This window comes from Rhinolophus sinicus, linkage group LG09 (genome assembly GCF_036562045.2).
Source record: "Rhinolophus sinicus isolate RSC01 linkage group LG09, ASM3656204v1, whole genome shotgun sequence".
Classification (NCBI taxonomy): Eukaryota; Metazoa; Chordata; class Mammalia; order Chiroptera; family Rhinolophidae; genus Rhinolophus; species Rhinolophus sinicus.
Genome location: NC_133758.1, coordinates 100,851,155 through 100,874,692, shown reverse-complemented (window position 1 = coordinate 100,874,692; position 23,538 = coordinate 100,851,155). Strand labels below are relative to the sequence as shown.

The 23,538-nt window shown below is 37.9% G+C and overlaps 1 protein-coding gene across 1 annotated transcript in view; it reads right to left on the bottom strand.

Moving 5' to 3' along the window:
- The window catches only part of PALS2 (protein associated with LIN7 2, MAGUK p55 family member), a 123,268-nt gene extending 117,530 nt beyond the window's left edge, over positions 1 to 5,738 (bottom strand). Inside the window, exons 1-2 of the mRNA XM_074340868.1 lie at positions 5,661 to 5,738; positions 4,316 to 4,491 (exon numbers count right to left, since the gene is read on the bottom strand). Of these exons, the coding sequence (XP_074196969.1) occupies positions 4,316 to 4,448 (133 nt within the window). The 5' untranslated portion in view covers positions 4,449 to 4,491; positions 5,661 to 5,738. The remainder of the gene's footprint in view (positions 1 to 4,315; positions 4,492 to 5,660) is intronic.
- Between the last annotated feature and the right edge of the window lie 17,800 nt (positions 5,739 to 23,538).

Genomic DNA, 23,538 nt, shown 5'->3' with positions numbered 1-23,538 from the left:
TGGTTGCCAGATGGGAGGGGAGTTGGGGGACTGGGTGAAAAAGGTGAAGGGATTAAGAAGTACAAATTGGTAGTTACAAAATAGCCACGGGGATGTAAAGTACAGCTTAAAGAACATAGTTAATAATATTGTAATAACTCTGTATGGTGTCCGGTGGATGCAATACATATGGGGGAATCACTTAGTAAGTTACATAAATGTCTAACCACTATACTGTACACCTGAAACTAATATAAAATAATATTAAATGCCAACTGTAATTGAAAAATAAAGTATTTGTTTGTTTGTTTTTAAAGAGAAACATACACCTATATTTTATGTAACAGACCTTTTGTCTTAGAATATTCAATAGCCAAGGAACTAAGACACCAGTAAATTTTTTTTAATGAAGAATCTTGAAACTGAATTTTTTTTATTATCTATAATGCTACAACCTCATAAGTATTTTAGTGTTCCTTAAATGTGTATGTATTTAAATTGAGTTAATAATGTAATCTGTGTTCTTATATATTTATATAAAATAAGACTTTTAATGACAGCATATTAATCAAGAATATTTTAGTTATGAATAAGAAAAAAAATGTGAGGCACTTATTGATTCATATAAATGGGAAGTCCAAAGGCAGGATGGCGCTTCAGGTACAGCAGGGTCCAGGGACACAAAAGATATTGATAAGAATCCTTCTCTCTCCATTATTCCACCTCTGCTTTCCTCAGTGTTGGCTTCTTTATTGGCAGCCTTAGGGCCAGTTTTTCATTGTTCTTACAGCTTGCAATCTCACAAGACAAGAGGCCTTCTGTTGTCAAGCAATTACATTCCCCTCCCCCCCATCAAAGGGCTCAGGTCCTGAATGAGTCATGACACTTTTCCTATGTCAGAGAAGGGTGTGTCTGTGTGTGTGTGTGGGGGGGGTGTGTGGGGGGGTACCTGTCAGAAACACACAGCATAAGGGAAGCTGAGGTTTCCAAAGGAAAGGTTGTGGGGCAGTCCCAAAAGCATAGGCATCTTCGGTAGCTGCAAATTCTGTTATCAGGATACACTGTAATTAATGTTGCCCCCTCACTGGTCTCCACCTTCACATTCAGATTGTTTCTAGGTTTTGCTGGTATAGATTATGTTGTGATAAATATCCTATATTCTACACTTTTGTTTCTTTAGGATATATCTCTATCAGTGGGATTACTAGGGAAAAGATATGGATATTGGACATATATGGTCAAATCCTTCCAGGGTGCTTATGGTAGTATACACTCTCAACAGCAGCTGAGGAGTCTGCTGTTCTATCACACCCCAGAGAGTATTACGAATTTTAATTTGATAGGAGTTATCACATTGCTTCATGCTTAACTTGCACAAAACAATAAATATCTGTTCTGTTTATACTTCACACTCAATATATAGCACTTCACTTGACCAACGTTTCTTATTTTCCTACATTCTTTTTAAAAATGTGTATTATTCTTTTTCCAATTTAAAAGGAAAATTGTAAAATAAGAGAAAGGAGAATGTATTCGTTAAGTGCAAAAATGTCAAGTTCTTAAATTTTCCCCTTTATACTTAGAATTTACAACATGACCTGAGCAGTTAGAGAGGTACAGCAGTGTCACCAAGAGGAAGCTCAGGCGTGTGAGCAGCTAGTTATTGTTTCTTCAGCTCTCCCATTAAAGTCTCTCCAAGTAAACATGTGATCTAAAAACAGCATGCTTACTGTGAACACTGGGAAGGCAAACGTCCTCGTCCTTCTTCCAACCAGATTGTTACCCACAAACCCTTTTGTATAGAAATTCTAAAAAAAGAAAAAAAAAAAAAGAAATTCTGGAGCTGTCATAAACTTTGTTCACCACAGTGGTTCTCAGAGGACAGACCCTGAACCAGCAGCATCAGAACTACCTAGGAACTTGTTAGAAATGCAAATGATCAGGTCCCATCTCAGACTTACTATATCAGTACTTGATATAGAGTCTGGCAATCTATGTGTACGTATGTTTTTTCAATTGTGATAAAATATACGTAACATTAAACTTACTAATCATTTTTAAGTGTACAGTTCAGTGGTGTTAAGTACATTCACATTGTTGTGCAGCCATTACCATCATCCATTTCCAGAACTCTTTTTCTCACAAAACTGAAATCTATACCCATTAAACAACACTCTCTACACCACCTCCCCTCAACCCCTGGCAATTACCATTCTTCTTTCTGTCTCTGTGGATTTGACTACTCTAGGTAACTCAAATTACTCGAATCATTGAGTATTTGTCTTCTAGTGACTGGCCTATCACACTCGGCATAATGGTCTCAAGGTTCATCCATGTTGTAGCATGTGTCAGAATTTCCTTCTTTTTTAAGGCTGAATAATATTCCATTGCATGTATATGCCACATTTTGTTTATCCATCATCCATCCATGGACACCTGGTTTACTTCCACTTGGTAATATGTATTTCAGCAAGCTCTCCAGGTGAACCACTCATTATTAGGCAATAAAAGTACAGTAATTAATACCATCTTGACAGATCTATAATTCTGTTTTAGAATGTATTAAGCTTCACAGTAAGTTCTCACTTAACATCATCAGTAGGTTCTTGGAAACTGTGACTTTAAGCAAAACAACATATAACAAAACCAATTTTACCACAGGCTAATTGATACAAAGAAGACTTAAGTTCCTGTGGGATATTTCTGGTCACGAAAACATCACTGAACTCCTAAATAAAGACCCCAAACACTGCTAATATGAAACATTGAAATAAATGTAAGCTATGCATACACTTAGGAAAGATTAATAAAAACAAGTAAGAGAGTAATTTTCCAACCTGCTTATTCCAGTTCAAGGTGACCAGAGCCTCTCCCAGCAGCTCAGGACGCAAGGTGGACCCTACCCTACACAGGATGCCCTTTCATCGCAGGGCCACTCTCACCCACACTCACACTCACTCAGACTGGGATGATTTAGACCCGTCAGTTCACCTGATGTGCACAGCTTTGGGATGTGAAAGGAAACTGGAAGACCCAGAGAAAACCTACACATACATGGGAGAACGAGAACGTGCTAACTCTACACATAGTGGCCCAGCCAGGAATTAATTTTTTTCCTCATCAATGTGATAACCAAACAACGTTGAACGAATTCACATTATTCGACGACCTGCTGTGTTTGATACAGCAAGTTAATCTGCGTGAAGCATATGACTCAGGGCAAAGAAGTGTAACATACCTCTTTGTTTGCAGTCATCTCGCAAGGATCCAATGTGGAATGCTATGATGCCACATGAAAAGTATTTAGTAATGTTTCAAATACAAACCGTGTTACTTTAAGCAAGAATATCCATAATGATATAGTGTTAAATTGGGTGAATCTGATCTTTGAAAGGTAGAAACTGGACAAGGATGAAAACTTACCAAATCAAAAAGGTAAGGTGTATAAAAGAAAATATAAGACATCAAAGGGCACATGCCATAAATAACATGAAGGTAAACAGAAACATTCTATTTTATGCTCACCATGGAATTTAGTGAGCTGTTTGTGGAGTTAACATTTTAGTAATTTTGAATGAACTGAATTCTTCTGCAGTTACCAGGGAACATCTGTGGTTATGTCGATGTCTATAACAAGCATAGTCAAATCTCATGAAACAGAGCATTCAGTAAACCAACAACCTGAGCTGGTAGGTCAGTCCAGGACATGTATTTGTAATTAATACATCTAATACATCTTATCTAGAGGAGAAAATGATCCAAATGATGGTATACCTGATGCCTGCTACAGAGTAGGTATTCAGACGCAGGTTCTATGAATGAATGAATGAATGAATGAATGAATGAATGAATGAATGAATTTCACAGATATTTATCGAGCATCTATAATGTGCAGGCTAAAGGGAGGCCTTAGTGATATATAAAGATACATAAGTTAGCAGACTCTCTAGTGAGTGAACAATATCTTCTTGTTTGTGCCGCATCTCTAGTTCTCACTACTAAATTAACTGTATGACCTTGGGCAAGTCATTTAATGTCCCTGGGTCTCAGTTTATTCATCTCTAAAACTGGATGTATATGGATACCATGAGATACCAAGATGGATGACCTTCAAGGCCTCTCACATTTTAAAAACTCTGTTTCTTATGCTTTATTTGGGGGTAGGGGTGCCCTCATTTATTAATTCATTCAGCAATGTATATTAAGTATGTATAAGGCAGTGTGTTATAATTTTTCCATAACTTATTAAAATCACTGTCCTTTTCATCACTAGAAAATAGCACGCTAAAGGTCAGGGAGGAAAACCTTCATAAATGGATCACTATAAAACTCATACCAATAGTAAGTACTCTTTGGATCCTGGCACAGCCCCAGATAGGAGTTAGGTTCTCTCCTTCCTTCCCAGAGTTTCCAGGTTCCAAGAAGTGACCATCGGAACACGTGTGGGTCCTGATGACTTCACAAAGCATTCTTCGGCAAAAGCTCTACAGGGCTTTCTACCGATGGGCAATACTGTGCAAAAAGTTGTTACAAGATTATTTCAAAAGTGTTTGGTTATTTAAAAATTTGGGTCTTTATAAACACATCCATTCCAAGTGATAGAGAAATGAGACTACCAGATGTTGCTTGATTTTTCTTTTTACCTAGGGATTTCATGGTATCTGTTTTTCAATTTCCAACTAAGTATTAAATGCTTGTATAATTTAAGTGTTTCATTTAATTAAGCTTGAAAATGTGTTTAAACTTCAGATCAACCTAGATAACTTGAAAATAGAAACAAATGGAGCAATTCTGCCAGTTCAGGCTTGATCTAGAGTGTATTTCATTTCGAATGATTTAGGCTTTCATAAGGATAGCTCTAGAGGTTTCTGGGCAAATCAACTCTAAATTCTTGAGTCTTTCAAAGGCTATATTTATGTAAATTAGGCCATCACATTCTCTCTCTCTTTCCCCATCATTTAAAAATTACCCCATTAGTTGGGCCTGAAATGGGTGAGGAATAAGCTTTTGCTTAAAATTAAAAAATGGTGCCAAGTCAGTAGAATGACATACCTAAGTAACATTTTTATTATAGTAGAAGAGCACTTTGACTGACATTCATGACAAATATATTCCCGAAAAGTTGTTTTTTTTGTACCCAATATGAACATCTTGCAACTTTCCCGGCTTATGGCTTATTGCTTTGCTACTTGAAATATAATTTAATCCAGCAGTTTTTATTCAGCAAAAATGTGTAAAATAGGTTACTTATTGTTTGCTATACTAAGTGATTCTATGAACTAGACTTAGCTGAGAAAAATGAAGTCTGGTTTACATGTACATCTCCATTGGTGATTTTCCCAGAGATACAAAGGGCAAGATTTGACAATCACAGACAGATTTGTAAAGTATGATAATTCCCTTTTAATGAATATGAGTTCTAAGCAACATCTTTTCTTATGGGGGTAGTAAATGTATACTCTGCACCCTATAAGTACTTATTTAAGACATTTAGGTATGTATTCCAGGTGGGTAGTGCCTCCTGCAGAACCCAACCCGGCTAATTCTTTCTGCCTTTCTTCCCTTTCTGAGAAACCTTGCAGACCCAGCCCCACGTGTGTGAGAACTTGCCCAAACCCTCTGTTGTTTCTTCTCCATCCTTGCCTCCTCCGTGCAAGCTTTGATAAATTTCTTTAACCTACCGTGTCTTAGTACCTAATGGTCTTCCTGCTGCAGGATTTGTCTATGTCCCATCCGTGCTCCATGCGAGTCCTGCTCTCCTGGGAACACAAATTAGACCATGTCACAGCCCTGCATAAAATCCAGAGCAGTTCTCATCACCTTTCGGATGTAGTTAAAATTTCTTAGCAAGGCGTGCTAAGCTCATCATCATCTGGCCCCTCCTGCGCACGCAGCCTCATTTTGTACCACTTGGATCTCACACTTACTTGTTCTCTCCTTCAGTCTTACTTGGGTCACCATTCTCACGTTCACTCATGCTGTTCTTTCTGCTTGGAGCACACTTTTCTGGCTTCTTTAGTTGACAGATGGCAGTGCATCCTTCACTTCTGATGGGGAGCTTCACTGATCTCCATGCTGAGTTAGGCGCCTTCTCTCTGTGCTCCCACAGTGCCCTGTGCCTGTCGTTATCATAATACTTTGGACACCTCTTTATTCATCTGTTTTTCTGTCTCTTCTATTTAACAAGGAGTCTGCCATTTCTGTAACCCTAACTATCAAATATTTCCCCTTATCTATTGTTTCTCTAACAGCGACAGCAGTGCCTGAGGTGCAGTAGTTTCTCAATAAAGACAGGCTGCAAGAATGAATTCATTCACTCATTCATTCATGTTTTGGTCAACTGTATTTTTAAAAAGCTCTGTTATCTGAGGACTTGTTAATGCTAGTAGCATTATCTCTAGGACATCTGTTTCAAAATAGTTCTGTGCTTAATTGTTACACTTATAGGATTTTACATTAGTATTAATATCCCATAACATCACCTGGGCTGCAATATTTTATACAGCATGGCAGCTCATGCCAAAAGATAATGATGAGAACAGATTCTGAAACCCCAACAAATTTTTCAGAAAGATCTACTGTATACTTACTTAGTCATTTACAAAGGGTTTCCGAAGGTCTGTCTTTTTATAGATTCTCCCACAGAATAGGAGCTGTTTGAACAAGACTTACATCTACACTGTGTTATTTAGTGGTTGAGTCAAATGCTTCTATATGCATTGTTAAAATGTGGTTTTCTTTTCTAAATAAGTTGTACCTGTAATGTGTTCACATAAGCACTTTCTTCATTATCAACTGGCAAGCAAAATGAATAAGCCAGTGGATTTAGGGTTGCAAACACCAGCATTGACTTTTGGGGGGGTGTGGTTAGAAAAAAGATTTTTTTAGTATGCAGATAAACTGGGCCCAAGACTTACTGTTCTCTGTTTTTAGGAGTTTCCTTTGTCTACAGAGAACTCAGTGCTGCAGTAGTTCTTATACTATAATTGGGGTTCTCAAGCAGAACGAGTCTATCCCTTAGGGTACATCTGGCAATGTCGGGAGACATTTTTGATTATTGCAACCTGGGGAGAGTGGTGAGAGTGATAATAATATTTAGTAGGAAGAGGACAGAGATGCTTCTAAACCTCCTATAATACACAGGACAGCTTCCTACACACAAGCTCATCCAGCCCAAAATGTAAAGAGCACTGAGGTTGAGAAATCCATACTGGGATGAAACAAGGAAAGGTGCAATTAGAAGCTGGAAGTGAGAATTTTGGATGCCTGGGATTGATTTTCATTTCACGATCTGTTGTCCTTCCAAGGCATGCTCTCTCTAGGCAGTTCACAACATGGCTGCTTGCTTCTTCAAGGCCAGTAGGAGAGTCTCTTGCTCCAGTCCACTAAGACTGAGTCTTAGACAACACAGCAATCACAAGAGTGACGTTCATCACCATTCTGTATTCTGTTGACTGGAAGCAAGTCACAGATCCCACTTGGACTCAGGTGGAGGGTGTTATACAAAGGTGAAGACACCTGAAGGCAGGAACCATGAGGACCACGCTAGGATCTGTCCACACAACACCTTGTTGTCTTGATGGGAGATGTGGTGTCTTGTGTGATGCCAACCTGGTTCAGTGGCGTGAGATTGGAAGGCACAAGTGATGAATTGGTCATTATCTCTCCTGCTTGTCTTCATCAGGTCGGTGACGGACAGATGCAGAGGGGCCCAGCCAGTTCTAGGTGGTTTGTGTCCAGTTCCTCTTCCCAACGGCTGACCAATCGCTGCTCCAGGCCACCACCAGAGGCTGACTGAAACCTACAGAGGCAACAGCTGCACAAAGGTTAACAGCTGCCTGTCACTGTCCCTCCAGTTGCCTTCTTGCCTGGGAGTCTGGGTTTCTGAGATTGACCGATGAACGACTCCAACTCCACCATACATACAACATTTATTCCCCAGCTTCTCACAACTGTGTGAGGTTAATTCTAGAAGAAGCCCCTTCCATAATACTCAGGGAACTGTGCGTCTCTTTCCAAATCCTGTCCGATACAGATAATGTTCCACATTATAATCAGAAGATGTAAGCGTATCCTGTGTGCTTCTCACTATACTAGGTGCTATGGTCAGTAAAATCTAATATGACATCATACTCCCGCTAGAATATAACCTCTCAGTTTTGTTTACTGCTATACCCCTAGCATCAGAAATGGTGCCTGGCATATAGAGGTCTGACAAATAAGTTTGTGAACTTGTTGCAATGATGTTGTTAAACTTTTTTTATATCAAAAGGGATTATTCATTATGAACCAAATGTACCAAATGGACAAACAGTTAACCAAGTTTACTATTTGGAAGTGCTGAAAAGCCTGCGTGAAAAAGTTAAACAACCTGAACTTTTCACCAACAATTCATGGTCCTTGCATCACGACAATGCACCAGCTTACACAGCACTGTCTGTGAGGGAGTTTTTAGCCAGTAAACAAATAACTGTACTGGAACACTCTCCCTACTCACCTGATCTGGCCCCCAATGACTTCTTTCTTTACCTGAAGATAGAGGAAATATTGAAAGGAAGACTTTTTGATGACATTCAGGACATCAAGGGTAAGACGACGACAGCTCTGATGGCCATTCCAGAAAAGAGTTCCAAAATTGCTTTGAAGGGTGGACTAGGAGATGGTGTTGGTGCATAGCTTCCCAAGGGGAGTACTTTGAAGGTGACCATAGTGATATTCAGCAATGAGGTATGTAGCACTTTTTCTAGGATGAGTTTGAGAACTTAATTGTCAGACCTCGTATGTATTCTTTTTATATAAAAACTAATATAGAGTACAGTAAAAGTGTTCTCCAAACATTTGCCACATACTTCCTGGATAGTCACATGGATATAAAGACCAAAGGTCCCAACCCTTCCTGCCCCAGGAGTTCACAGTTTGGTGGGTAGATTTATGGCTTTCTGTGGGGCTATCAATGAAGCCATGTCCAACAGAGAGAGCAACCTGTGGCTGCTGTGTCCCCAACAGACCTAGCAGTCTTTGGTTACAGGTGAGTCACACTCAACATCCACTTTGAGGAGTCTTACTTTCCCCATTTTCTCTTCATACCTAAAATATTGAAATATTTTAAAGTGCCTAAACTCATCATGAATGTAAATAAAAACTATAAAGCAATGCTGAAGTCTGTGGGGTTTTTAGCAGGTAGACAATGGGCAAAATTTTTAAAAAAGGAGGATTTTATTTTTTATTTTTTATTCTAGCTTGGTTTCTTCACAGCTGAAAGCCTTTCTTTAGCCCCTTTCAGCCAATTGTGGGACTTTAAGCATTGAGCCATGGGCAGATGAAAAAGATTATTTAGTGTTTGTCTATCCTTTAGATCTAGATTAAATTATAGATACATTACATTTGAACCCTGATCATTTCTAGTGTTTTATCTGCCATAATATTGTCTGTTATTGCTACAGTACTATGTGCTAAGCGCTAAGCTTGACTTAAAGATACACTAGTGCCAAGGTTAGGCACAACCCACTTTCAGAGAACATCCAGTTCAGTGAGGACCACAGATATTATAGAAGGGAAACAGCTAGATGCTATGGGAACAGCTAACCTATGAAAACAAAAGCATTTCACGTGAAGAGGTGACTTTTACGCTGAAATCTGAAGGTTGAGTAGTCACAAGTGAATGTGTGAAGGTGGTTGGAGGTGGGGGTAAAGGTGTACCAGGCTGGAGGGAGCATGTGAGATGGTTCTAGTTGGGGAAAGTAACAGCAAGAAGTTTATATAGCTGGGTATGACAGATGCGAAAGGGTCCAAGATGAGACTGATGAATTGGATGGGGCTGGGGCAGACGAGGCTTTCCAGGCTGGGGTGAGAAGTTTAGCCTATTGTGGGGTCAGTGGGAAACCACTGAAAAGTTGTGAGCCATGGAGCGCTGTGATCAGATTTTTAAAGAGATCTGTGTGGCGACTGTGTGAAAAACTTTTCAAATTTGCATATGAGGACAGAAGATTAAAAAAAAAAAATCTATCACACATCTTTACTCCAAAATTTTCTTCATTTTCAAAACTCAGAGGAAGTTTCACATTTATTTATAAGAAATGACAAATAAAATGCCACATTCAACTGAACCTATTTGATCACTGGGTTATTCAGGGGCAAAGCAGAGAAAGTTTGTTTTCAGCAATATTTTTCCTCATTCCAGACATTTGAATTTTGAAGTCCAATAAAAACATGAACAAAGACTTTTTAATTTCTAGAACAAATGCCACAAAAACAAGTGAATGGAGTATAAAAGAAATTATTTGTGGCCCAGTGAGTTGGGTGGGCGGTGGATGGCAGAGTCTGTGGGTGTTGGTATGCTGAAAATCCAGGCACTTCTCTGTTGGCTTTGAAATAAATTGAGCAGGACCCAAGGCCTGTGGAGATGTGACAACACCCCAGAAAGTCACCAACTCCAGGCGAATACAAAATCAGAATAGTATTAGAAAAAGAGAAGATTAATTTCTCTTAGTGGCTTAGAGACATTTCTTTTTAATTCCAGTCTTTTAATTAAGTCAACAAATACTTATTGAAACTCTATGTTGTATAAGGAATGGTACTAAATACTAAGGGATATTATGCAATGATGAGGAACAAACAGATGTCTGTAGATGGTCCATCTGTTCCATATAAGTCACTTATTATTATGGAACAGTCCCATAGTTTATTTGAAGGACTTAATAGAGCAGATCTAATCTTATCTCCCCCCAACAAAACAATATTTTTCTTAAGTCATTTATATAATAATTAGTCTATAAAGCCAATAAGCTGTGTTATCAGAAATAAAAGTGGAAGCATATGGTATAAAAGGTATATTCATGGAACAATAGAACAAAATATTTGAAATCACAACCATCCGTGGAAATTTTAGGATGCATTGTCACTTATCTGTATCACTGCATTGTTAGCATTACGAAAAGACTCCACTGTGATTCACTTAAGACAGAGGTGACGGAGAAACTCCATTTTGATCTGCACAACACATACCTATCAATCATTCCACTATTTCCTACCTTCAGGAAACCAAGCAGCACATGCCATATGTGGAAACTGACTGATTTTCACTTTCTATTATGATTTATATCATTATTCATATCCCACTAGTAGTCTCCTTGGGGAGGGTTGGTTAACATTCATGTTTGCTGTCAATCAAATCTTGCACCTTTCCTTACCCTTTCCTCAAGTCTGAACTATAGTAGAGAATAAGACAAGAGTAGAAGTTTCAACACACACACAAAAATCACAGGATATGTGACTTTTAACCAACATTTTGATCATATGCTTCATTTTAAAATAAGATCTACAATTAGAACTGACAAGTGTCAATTAAATTCAGTCATTTGTATCATTTCTGTGTATAAATAAAAGTTGATAAATTATAGCTGAAATGGAGAATGTGTCTTAAGATTTAATGCAGAATAATTTCTTTAATGACTAAGTCTGAATATTTACTCAAAATTGTCACTTAATTCAAAGCATCCATTTTGATTAAACCTTGTTTTAATAACATTGGGCCTCAATATCTTCCTGACTTACAGGCTCCCCCCCCCCCTTAAATGGGCTTTTATTTTATTTTATTTGTTTATTTGTTTTTAAGGAGGGCACAGCTCACAGTGGCCCGTGTGGGGATTGGACTAGCAACCTTCGTGTTATTAGCATCACACTCTAACCAACTGAGCTAACCGGCCACACTGGGGCATTTATTTTAAAAGAGATTCCAGATTTATAAACAGGTTAGGGAGCTGATGTTAATTCCTTTTTTCTAGGAGGTTAGACTTTCGTATTTAGAAAGGTCATTTCTTTCTTTTTAAAAAAATAACATTTAGCAGGTATTTATTAGGTGCCAGGCCCAGCTTTAGAATCTGAAATACAAAGATGTAAAATCATGGTTTTCCTGTTTTGAAAACTTCCCTGTTAGGGAGGGAAGTAGGCATGTGGGTTTTTTTTTGTTTTTTTTTTAAAAAAGGATACTAAAATGTGGAAAGTGCTAACAGGTAATGAAAGCAAAGTAGGAGCTCTGACATACTCGAGGAGGCAACATTGAGGTAGAGTTTGTGAGAGGAAAGAGAGGGAAGGCATTTGACATGCAAGTGTTCATGAAAGAGCTTGGTGTCTTGGGGGAATATTGGCCTGAGCTCAGGGTTCATGGGGTGAGTGAAAACAAGGTCACAGTAAATAGTACAAGATGATAAGTGAAAAGTCACAACAATGTACCGAATTCTTCCAGACATTGCTATGTATGTATATTCAAATTATCTATCATCCATCCATCCATCCATCCATCCATCCATCATTATCTGTCACCTATTAATCTATCCATCCACCTATCTGTCTTCCCCCTCAAATGGTATCATGCTGCACATAACTATTCTGTAACCGTAACCTGCCTTTTCTCCATACATCTTGAATACAACACAAATCAGTAGGTAGAGATCTATTTCATTATTTTAAGTACCACATCCCTGATGTGGATGTATCAAAATTGATTTAATCATTCCTCTACTGATGAACATTTAGGATGTTTGCAGTTATTTGCTGTTGCAAACAATGATGCCTTAAACATCCCTATGCATCTATCTGCATAGTTTTAAAGGAATATATTTGCAGGATAAATTGATGGTCATATATCAATTTATATAAGTGTGGTGAAGATTTGACTGATACTGCCAAATGGCCTTCAAAGGACAGTCCCTTCTCAGTTATATCAGAGTGCTTGTTTCCCTAACCCCTCACCAATACCCACCCCACTCTCATATAGGGTATGGGTATTGGGCAGAGGTCAGAGAAACAAGCACTCTCATATAGTCGTACTTACTTATTTTAATGAAATTTCTTATACAAGTAATTACAGTCTCTGAGGAAAAAAACTTAGAAAATGAAAACAAGAAGCTAGAAAAAAAATCACCCTAGCTTCCTCCACCCAGAAATGTCCATTATCAACATTTGGTCTGTAGCCTTTATATTTTTTGCTGTGTAAGGATCAACTTGTACCCTGGTTGGGCCATAGCTGAGATACAGACACAGTTGGGGGACGGAACAAGGAGATTCCTCCTCTACTCTAAATTTCTGGTCACTATTTAGCTCTATCGATGCAAGAGGACTCAGGAAACTGCTAGGGGAAGAATTCAAAGGGTTTCTGCCTGTGGCATTCAGATACAGCTCATGTGGTAGACTCTGGGATATCTAAAACAAGCCAAATCAAAATGAGTGACCAAAGGTTCCCTGAAAGAGAGCAACCTGATAGAAAAATCTGGCATAAATAGCCACACTCCACCACAGGTTCTAAATATTTGAGGGCAGCCACTTGTCTTGGGGACATAATAGTATCTGTTAATTAAAACGTTTCTGACCCAACCACAATACTATATTTCCATTTCTCCCCTTCCAACTTTTATGCTATCGTTGCCATACATTTTATTTATGTAAATGCTATAAAGTCCATATGCCACTGTTACCATTTTTGTTTAAACAGCCTATGTCTTTTAATCTTTTAAAGATATTTAAATAATGAAAAAAAAAATCTTTTTCACTTACTACATAGCTCTCATTTTTTATCTCATCATTCAATTGTATTTCAATCCAGTATCATTTTCTTTCTGTCGGAGGACTTTCTTAACATTTCTTCTAGTTTAGGTTTGCTGCTGATTAATTCTTTTTTTTTTAATCCTTTGCATGGCTAAAACAGTTTTTAATTTGCCTTTTTCTGTGTTTTTTTTTATTAGTTTCATGTGTACAAAACACTGTAATAGTTAGATATTTATCATTTATATTAATCTGCCTTTGTTTTTGAAAGATATTTTCACTGGGTATAAAATTCTAGGTTAATAGCGTTTTTCTCTCAGGATTTTGAAAATGTGGCTCTCCTCTCTTCTCACTTGCATATTTCCCTTGTGACATGTCTGCTGTCATAGTAATTTTTCTTCTGCATATAACATATCTTTTTTTTCTAGCTGATTTAAAATTTTTTCTTCATCATCGGTTTTGAATAATTTTATTATGATATGCCTTCTTGTAGCTTTCTTTATTTTTCTTATGCTTGGGGTTAATTGGTCCCCTTAGATCTGTGGATTTACAGTTTTCATCAGATTTGGAAAACTTTTGGCCATTGTTCCAGCAAATATTTTTTTCTATCCCTCCTCCTACTTAGAAGACTCCAATTTCATGTACACTCAGCTGCTTGAAGTTGTCCCATAGTTCTCTGATGCTCTGTTTATTTACTTTTTTTCTTGCATCTCTTGTTATATTTGCAGCTTTCTCCTTCTTATGTATTTGGGATAGTTTCTATTGTTGTGTATTCAAAATCACTATTTTTTTTCGTTCTGCAATGTCTAATTTGCTGTTAATCTCATCTAGTGTATTTATGTTCCCATATATTGTAGCTTTCATCTCTACAAGTTTGATATCAGTCTTTTTTATGTCTTTTAGATCTCTAACTTTTTAAATACATGAAGTATCATTATAATAACTGTTTTATTGTCTTTGGTTGCTAATTCTAACACTTGTATCAGGTTAATCACCAGTGTGATTAATTTGTCTCCTCATTGTGGATCTTGTCTTCTTTCTTTTTTGTGTGCCTTTAAATTTTTTGATTGGGTTCTAGACACTGAATTTTCCTTGCTGGGAACTGAATATTTTTGTATTCACATCATGGTGCTGGGCTCTGTAGTGGGATGCAGTTAAATTACTTGGAAGCATTTTGATCCTTTTGGTCTTGCTTCTAAGATTTGTTAGGTGGGACCAGAGCAGTGCTCAGTCAAGGACTACATCCCAAATAAGGCAAAACCCTTCTGAATATTCCACCTAGTCCTGTGACTCATGAGGTTTTCCAGTGTGGCAGGTGGGACAGGTTTTGTGTGAGTGTCAGGCACTGTCTACCTCAGTGCCCCCAGGGGGTTATTTCTCTGGCCCTCATGGTTTTCTCACGTGCATGTGCTAATCAGTATTCAGCTAAAGACTGGACAGGGATCCTCCCTCTGCAGATTTCTGGTGTTTTCTCTTTGTGCAGCTTTCTCCTTCTCATTACTCTGTCTAGTAAATTCTAGATGCTGTAGTCTCTCTAGACTCTCTTTTCCATCTTTTCAACTCAGGGGACCCACTAGGCTCTGCTTGAGTCCCCCTCCTTGTGCCATGATCTGGAAACTCTCTCAAGGCAGAAACTGGGCAATTATTTGGCTCACCTCACTTTTCCCCATCTCTCAGGGATCACTGTCCTCAGTGACTGATGTCCAGTGTCCTGCAAACAGGTATTTCCTATAGTTTGCCCATTTTTCAGTCATTTAGGTGCAAGGAGAAATTTGGTTACTGTTACTCCATCTTGGATGGAGCAGAAGTCGTCCACAGTGACATTGTCACCTTTCTCAGTTCCTAGTCAGGTTGAAACATTTTGCCCCCATACTTGTTAACAACTTTAGTTTCTCCTCCTATGAATTGTCTATTATTGTTGCTCATTTTTTATTGGAAATTTTAATATTTTTTTTCTCATCATTTTGTTAGAGCATTTTATGTATTGTTTTTTGGTCCATATATTTCAGTCTAGGCAATGAGACAATGATTTACCATTAGAAATTTCTTTTTCTGTGAAAGCCTCACATTAAGGGTTATATAAATCAGTGTTTGGTTCTTACCCTTTTCTTGACCCTAAAACACTTGAAAAGTGTGATGCACTCGCATCACTAAGAGTGGCTTACTATAGCAGTCATAATTCTCAAGAAAGAAAAAACATCTCCACCTCACTGACTTACCCAAAAGGTGTACCAGTTTCTCTGCAGGGGCTCAGGAAAATGTCTAGCTTGAAAAATTCCTGAGGTGATTTTGATAAGCCTGATTAAGGTGGTTGCCTCTTCTCTGTTGAGATACACTAATAGAAACACTAATTATTAGATTAGTGATTCCTTATTAGAGACTATGGAAGGTAAGCAATGAAGGTACCCAAGCTCCTTTCAGTATTTCTAAAAACATAATGAATTTTTAGTGTTTTAAAGTATCTAAAATCATGTATAGGTTAACAAACAAACAAACAAACAAACAAAAACCTGACAGATAAGCCTGACAGTTAATCTTTGTTTTTACCTGAAGTTATATCAACAGAGTTTAGTAACACTGTCTACCTCAGGCTAATCAGAGACACAATTAGCCTGGGTAGGTATATATGTATTATACAATGGAGAAGTAGAAAATATAAAATGAAATGTTCATTTATTTAACAAGGACAGTTTGTTTGATATTATTGAAGAGACATTACTTTTTAAAACATGCAATCCCTGCAGGAAAATAATAAAGATATTCTTTTTGGTCACAAAGCTGAAAACTACTGTAGAGACCACAGCCTTGGATTTCATAAGTACAGAATTGCATTGGGAGTTCACATTCTCTAAGAATACAACTCTTAAGAAGCAAATAGAATTAGACTGGAAAAAATCAAGGACAGCCCTTTTCTTAGATAGACCTGGAAGTAATTGTTTTCTGCTATTACTTAGACTTCCTTTTTCTTACTTTCAAAGTCATGTCACATACAACCCAAATTTCATTTCTTTCTTAGACACTGGGCTCCAAATCTTCTTGCCAAAAAAAATCTCCACAACATTGCATGGCTGTGCTTTTTCAAAAGCATCTCAAAAGCAGAGACAGCTTCCCACATTTCTAAAATATCTGAGTTGTATAAGGTAGTCAAATTCTTTTAATTCTGGGGAACACATTTTGTGTTACATTTTTTGTGTGGTAAAAACCACATATCATAAAATTTACCATTGTTACAACTTTAAAGTACACAATTCATTGGCACTAAGTACATTTACAATGTTGGGCAACTATCACTACTACTATCTAGTTCCTGAAGATTTTCATCACCCCAAATGAAAAGCCTGTGTGTTACATTTTTGAAGTTAAAAGATATATAACTTGTCACAGTAGAGAGGTTTTTAGAAAATCTATGTAATTCTTCTACTCTAAGAGGAAGGATATACATATATATATATATATATATATACATATATATGTGTATGTCCATATATATGTGTATATCCATATATATGTATGTGTGTGTATATATACACATACACACACATCTCTCTCTATATATATACATATATATACATCTATATACATACATATATATTGTTTTTGCAATTTTCAACCACAAAGTTCACGTCCAAGAGTCTATCTTGTCTTTACTAGAAATTGAAATCAATCACATGAAATAATTCCAATGAAAATAATGGGTTACAATTTAAAGTATTAAAATACTAATATAAACACTCAATTGAATACAGCCAATAGCAATATTTCACACACACTTGTGCTCTGTTTTCCTTTCTATTGATAGAATGCCATTTTCAATACTTGTATAGTCTCTTTAAAAGCAAACAGAGGAGTAGTGTTGTGTGAAGCCCTGTCTGTACAAGCAATTCTGCTCATATGTTCCCTCTCTCAGGCACGGAGCCACACACTAGACCCAGCCAGAAATCTGAGCCACAGCCTCCACTTATCCAACCTTATTCATTTGACACAAATATTTATTGAGTGCTCTACCAGGCATTACTCAACGCTTATGCAATACAGTGGCATACGAGACACATAAGGGCCTGCCCTTTTCCCAATACTTTCCCCTCATTTACAATTAATTTCCAAGTCCAGTCACTCTGAGCACTTAAGACTTAAATCCATCCTCTCATTCTACCTCCTCAGTTCAGGTATACCTTTTAGTTGTCTCTGGCCATCGATGATTCCTGTATCCAATATATAATACACTGAATCAGTATTGTGCTAGGTGATGGGGGTACCATGACTAACAAGAGAAGTGGGACAGAGAAATTCAGTCTAGTGGGAAAAACTGGCATTCAATAAGCGTGTTCAATAAAGTGTAATGAGTAGAGAGGTAAACTGTGTAATGGGAGTGTCCAGTGTGTAGTGAAGAACTTAATTTAGTCAAGGAGGTAAAGCAACTCATCCTTGAGAAGGTGAAGTTTAGGCTAACATATAAATGAAAAACATAAATTAACCAGAGACAGATAAGTCCACTGTTCTAGGCAGAGAAAACAAACCATTTGGAGTTCTAGAACCAGTGGGAACAAGAGCTTGCTCCCTTGAGAGAGCTGGAAGAACACCCACCATGACTGGAATTGAAAGACCCAAGGAAATAGAGATGGTGTTGAAACTGCATGGGAACTTTGGACCTGATTGAGCAAGGACTTGTGAATGGTATTAAGGATTTGGGCTTTTTTTTTTTTTTTTTTAAGAACCATGGCATGCAAAGCATTGTTTCAGTGGGGAGTCATGTGATCTCTTTTGCATTTTTAGTTGGCTAGTAAGTATGGATTGGGGGACTTTTTGGGGGGAACTGATACAATGGCACCAGAGAGAGATGATGGGGAGCTGAATGTGGTGGTTGGATGAGAAAAGGTTGGATTCCATTCCACCACCTTATATCCACGCTCTGAACTGGGGCTGAAGTGATTTTTCCAAAACACCAACTTTCCTAGTGGTACTGGCTTGAAACTATTCCGTGATTCCTCATTGCTTTTGAATAAATTACAGTCTCCTTAAAATTCCTGGGCTGGTACCGGCTTACCTCTCTAGGTGTTTTTTCACCTTCCACCATCTACCTGAAGTTTTGACCTTATTGAATTGGCTTGTGTGGTTCTTCGCTGTACTGTGCTTTATGTTCATTGAGTGTCCTTTATACTATCTTGTACCAGGTTCTCTCTTTCTTGGAGCACGCTTGCACCCACCTCTGCTTAAGATCTTGGTTTCTTTATAACCTCCCTTCCCAAGACTGGACAGGGGCCCTTCTTGTGTGTTCCCAAAGTGCCCTGTCCTTACTCTATAATAGCACCTTGTCTGTTTTCTCATCTGTCTTTCCCAATAAGGGTAAGCTCCTTGCGGTCAAGGATTTGCTAATATTTGAATTACCAGCACAGAGCGTAAGACTGGAATAGAATATAAGGTCAATATGAAATAAATGAGTGAATAAATGACAGCACTTTCAAAGACCTGGTCTAATAGTCAAACATGGAGTCTCAGAAGATTCGAGGAAGATTGCTTTGTGAATTTTCAAGGACCCAAAAACAAAAGGCTTAAGAGAAGACATACTTAGTTTCAAATATCCATTCTCAAGTAAGTAAGCTTCAAATATGATCCCCAACCCCGACATTGTTCTGCAGACTGATTCCACAGTGATTCGGAATATTTAACGTAAAGATTCTGACATCAGATTAAATAAGCAATTTTCTAATGCTTGGTAAAGTTAAAAGTTTTAAATAAACTTTCTTCTTGTTATGAAGCAAAGAAAGATTATTTAAAATTGTGTAGTGGTTGAACATGTTCTACTGCTGATAGATTCCGAGAATCTTTCAGTTGATGTAAAAGTAAAGCAAAAAATGGAGAGTAATATTTTGTCATCTCACAGCAGCTAGGTAGGGGAGTTTGGACAGAGAGATTCTAATTAGCCATTATTGTGGGGAACACCGACAAGTGCCTTAAAGTTTCTTATGATTTGCAATAATTTTGGTTCTTATATTTTATTTGAAATGATACCTTGGTTCTTTTATGCAAAATGTTGAGATATTAAATTTGTGCCACTGATTTAAGAATCTGTCAATACCCTGGCAGCTCCCCCTCCAAATTCTACGAATTTCCATGGCAAGGGATAGGCCTGGTGCCAGGTTATAGCAGAAGGCAAAAAATGCACAATCAGCTCAAGACGTCTTTGATTCTTCTTTTTTCACAATCCACAATTCGATCCGTCAGGAATTCTGTTGACTGTAACTTCAAAGTATATCCAGAAGAATCTGACCACGTCTCACAACTTTTCCTGACACTATTTGGGTCCAAACCATCAGAATCACTCACTGGATTCTTGAGATTGCCTCCTCACTGTTCTCCTTACTTCTGTCCTTCCTACCTATCCTCTCGTAATCTACTGTCAATATAGTACTCAGAACAATCCTTGTAAAACACAAGTCACACCATATTACTCTTCTTCCCCAAATCTCTAATTGCCCTCCATCTCAGAGTAAAAGCTAAAGACCTTATAATGGTGAGGAAGCCAGACTCCCAGATGGCTGTCATGGATCCTCACATCCTGATTTTCATGCCTTTATAATGCCCTCCCCTGCAGAATCAGTGTATGACTTGCAACTTAGGGCAGGAAAGGCATTGCACTTCTGCCTCAGTCCCTGAGATTGCTTCCTCAGAGGGAAGCCAGCCACTGTGCACAACCCTCAAGCAGCTCCCTGGAGAGACCACATTAAGAGGAACTAAGTGTCCCAGGAAACTTGCTAGCTGTGTGCTGAGCCATCTTACTGATGGACCCTCCAGCCCCTGTCAAGTCTTTGGATGACCGCAGTCCCAGCTGACATCTGACTGAACCTCATGAGGAACTCTAAGCCAGAACTGCCAGGCTGAGCCACTCCCAAATTCCTCACACACAGAAACTGTGGGAGGAAATAAGTAGTCACTGCTGATTTAAGCCACCATGCTTTGGGGTGATTTGTTATACGGTAAAAGACAGCCAGTATGATTTTCTACTACTGTGGTCTCTTGTACCGTTTTAGCCTCACCTCCAACTTCTCTTTCCCTCACTCACTCACTAGCATATAAAAGGCTTCAGCTAACAGGCATGCTTCCACTTCAGGATATTTCTTTGATTTTACTCCCCTCTTCCTGGACTATTTTTCCCTTCAAGTGTCCCCATAACTTGCTCCTTCTTATTCTTCAGTTCTGCTTAAATGATCCACTGCCCTGCATATTTTTCTTCTCCCTTTTTGCCCCACCTCATTTTTTTTATAGTACTTATCACCATCTGACATACTATATTTTCACTTGTTTATTTGTATATTATCTGTCTTCTAGAAAGTAAACTCCATGAAGACAGGAACTATTCATATTTTGTTCAGTATTCAATCCCCAGTACCTCCAGTGCCTGTTACTTAGAGGCAATCAATAAATATTTATTAGAAATATTGAATGCAGGCAAGACCAAAGGAATAAATGGAAAAAATGTTATCCCTTCAGAAGGACTGTAGAAAATTATTATGGTACAAGGATAGTTTTACTCTATCCCAATTCTGCCCCTATGACTTTGGTACAGTCGGGCCACATGCCAAATTCTCTGTTGTATATGTAAGTCAAGAAATAGTAGTTTATTACCATAATTGTAACAATATTTAAAAGATTGTTACCCTCAAAATGCTGCTTGCAAAAATGTTCTAAATAATCCTTGAAAACAGTACATATTATATCATCCTCTAGAAGAATCAGTGTGCATTGGCTTACAAAAGGCACCTAGAAGTCCTGTAACAAAGTTTATTTATTTTGTTTAACTCAATATTTCCCAAATTACTTTCCCAAAGAATGTTTTCTTCTTAACATAGAACTGGAGTTCTAATTTATAATACAGCCAATACTCATTGAGCGCTTCCCGCATGTCAGGGCCTGTATCTATCACATCCTTTCAATAACCCTACGAAGTAATCATTACAATGATCGTCCCCATTTTACAGATGAGGAAACTGAGGCACAAAGAATTAAATAAATTGCTCAAGGTTACACAGTCAGTTAAGTGGCAGGGACAGCAGTCATACTCACATGTTAGTGTGACCACAGCTGTGATTGAGAACTTTGAGCTCCTTAACTAATGACACGACTTTGAAAGTTTACCCTTTTTATTAGCTCGAATAGCAATCATTAACCATGGCTTTCATTTGCAGAAACAAAGCTCAGCATGCTTTTCTGTGTAACAAGGAATTTGTGGCCGTTCTCCTATTAAACCTCTTCTCAAACGTTTTGATGACTGATAAGAACTTAACTTATTATATTTCTAAATTTATCTGTGGTTTAACAGGAGAAAGTCTCTAGCTAAAGGAATCTGATCTAGTGGTAGAAATTGACACCATAGCAGAGTAAGGGAGAAGCTCCTTTGGGCTTTCTGCCCAGAATTCATGTGGAGCGCTGGTTCCCCAAGTGAGGTCTTCAGAGCAGCAGCGGCAGTAGCATCACCTGGGACTTGATAGAAATGCAGATTCCTGGCCCCATCCTAGGCCTGTGGAATCAGAAATTGTGTGGGCAGAAGCGGGGCCTCCAGGTCATTCTCATGCACCCTCAAGTTTGAGGTGGTTTTTGCGCATGTCTGTGTAATTCAGCCCTGTTAACACGAGTGTCCCAGAGAAGACAGCTTAGCATTCTCTCATCAGGCGTGTGTTTATGCTTTAATATACTAATTGGTGAATTTAATAGCACTTTTATTGAATCTTTAAAATATATTTAGTCATACATCCTGACTACTTTCCTGAAGTGATTTTCTCAGGTGGCAAAACAAAAAGAAACACTTTGAAATTTCCGCTGGCTTTTAAACAGAATCTATTTAAGGTAACAGAAAAAGGGCCTTCTTTAGAATCCAAAAGAAATGCATTGAATTCATGGTTTAACTTTATTACAGCTAATAAGCTAGTGATGTTTCCCCTATCTGGCAAAGGGATAATTGCCTTTTAATATCCTGCCTTTCCTGTGTTATAAAACACTCAAAAGAACATGCACAATAAAATATACATTGGTATGCCGGAGCTGACTGGATGGGCTATGGAAAGCTGCCTGTGTGTATCTCTTCCTATCTATTGCCTTCAGTGGTGTCACAAGGGTAGCTTGAAATCACCAATAATGGGAGTATTTATACCACGGAAAGCGGCAAAAGTTACAAAGCCAGGCTGTTTTTCTTTCTTTCTTTCTTTCTTTCTTTCTTTCTTTCTTTCTTTCTTTCTTTCTTTCTTTCTTTCTTTCTTTCTTTCTTTTTTTTTTAAATTTTTTGATTCAGAGAACCTACTGTTCAAACATTTCAAACCTACCAGCATACCATTGAAAATGTGTGAATGAATACTCATTGAAACATCATTTGTGATAGAGGAACAGAGGAAGGTTAAGTGATTATCCATAGGGGACTATTGAATTCAAAAGAATACTATGTAGCCATTAAAAAAAATAATCAAGCACATCATTGAAGGACATGATTGTCGAGTGAGAAAAATTTGCAGAATGATACGTATAGTATGATGCTATTTTTTGTTAGAAGTAAGCAAATATATATGTGTACGTATGTGTGCATAAATATATATAGGCACATATACATTATATGTTATCTGCTAACATGTTACTCTTACTAAGAGAGAATTAGACAGGCAGAAAGCAGAGGTCTCTCCCTATTTATTTTATGCACTTCTGCAATGTTTGGATTTTTAAAAAATGTATGCACCATATGAAGGTCAGACAATTAAGTTTGTGAACTCGTCCTAGAAAAAGTGCTACATACCTCACTGCTGAATATCACTATGGTCACCTTCAAAGTACTCTCCTTGGGAAGCTACACACCAACGCCAGTGCCCAGTCCACCTTTCAAAGCAATTTTGGAACTCTTTCTGGAATGGCCATCAGAGCTGTCATCATATTACCTTTGATGTCCTGAATGTCATCAAAAATCTTCCTTTCAGTATTTCCTTTATCTTTGGGTAAAGAAAGAAGTCATTGGGGGCCAGATCATGTGAGTAGGGAGGGTGT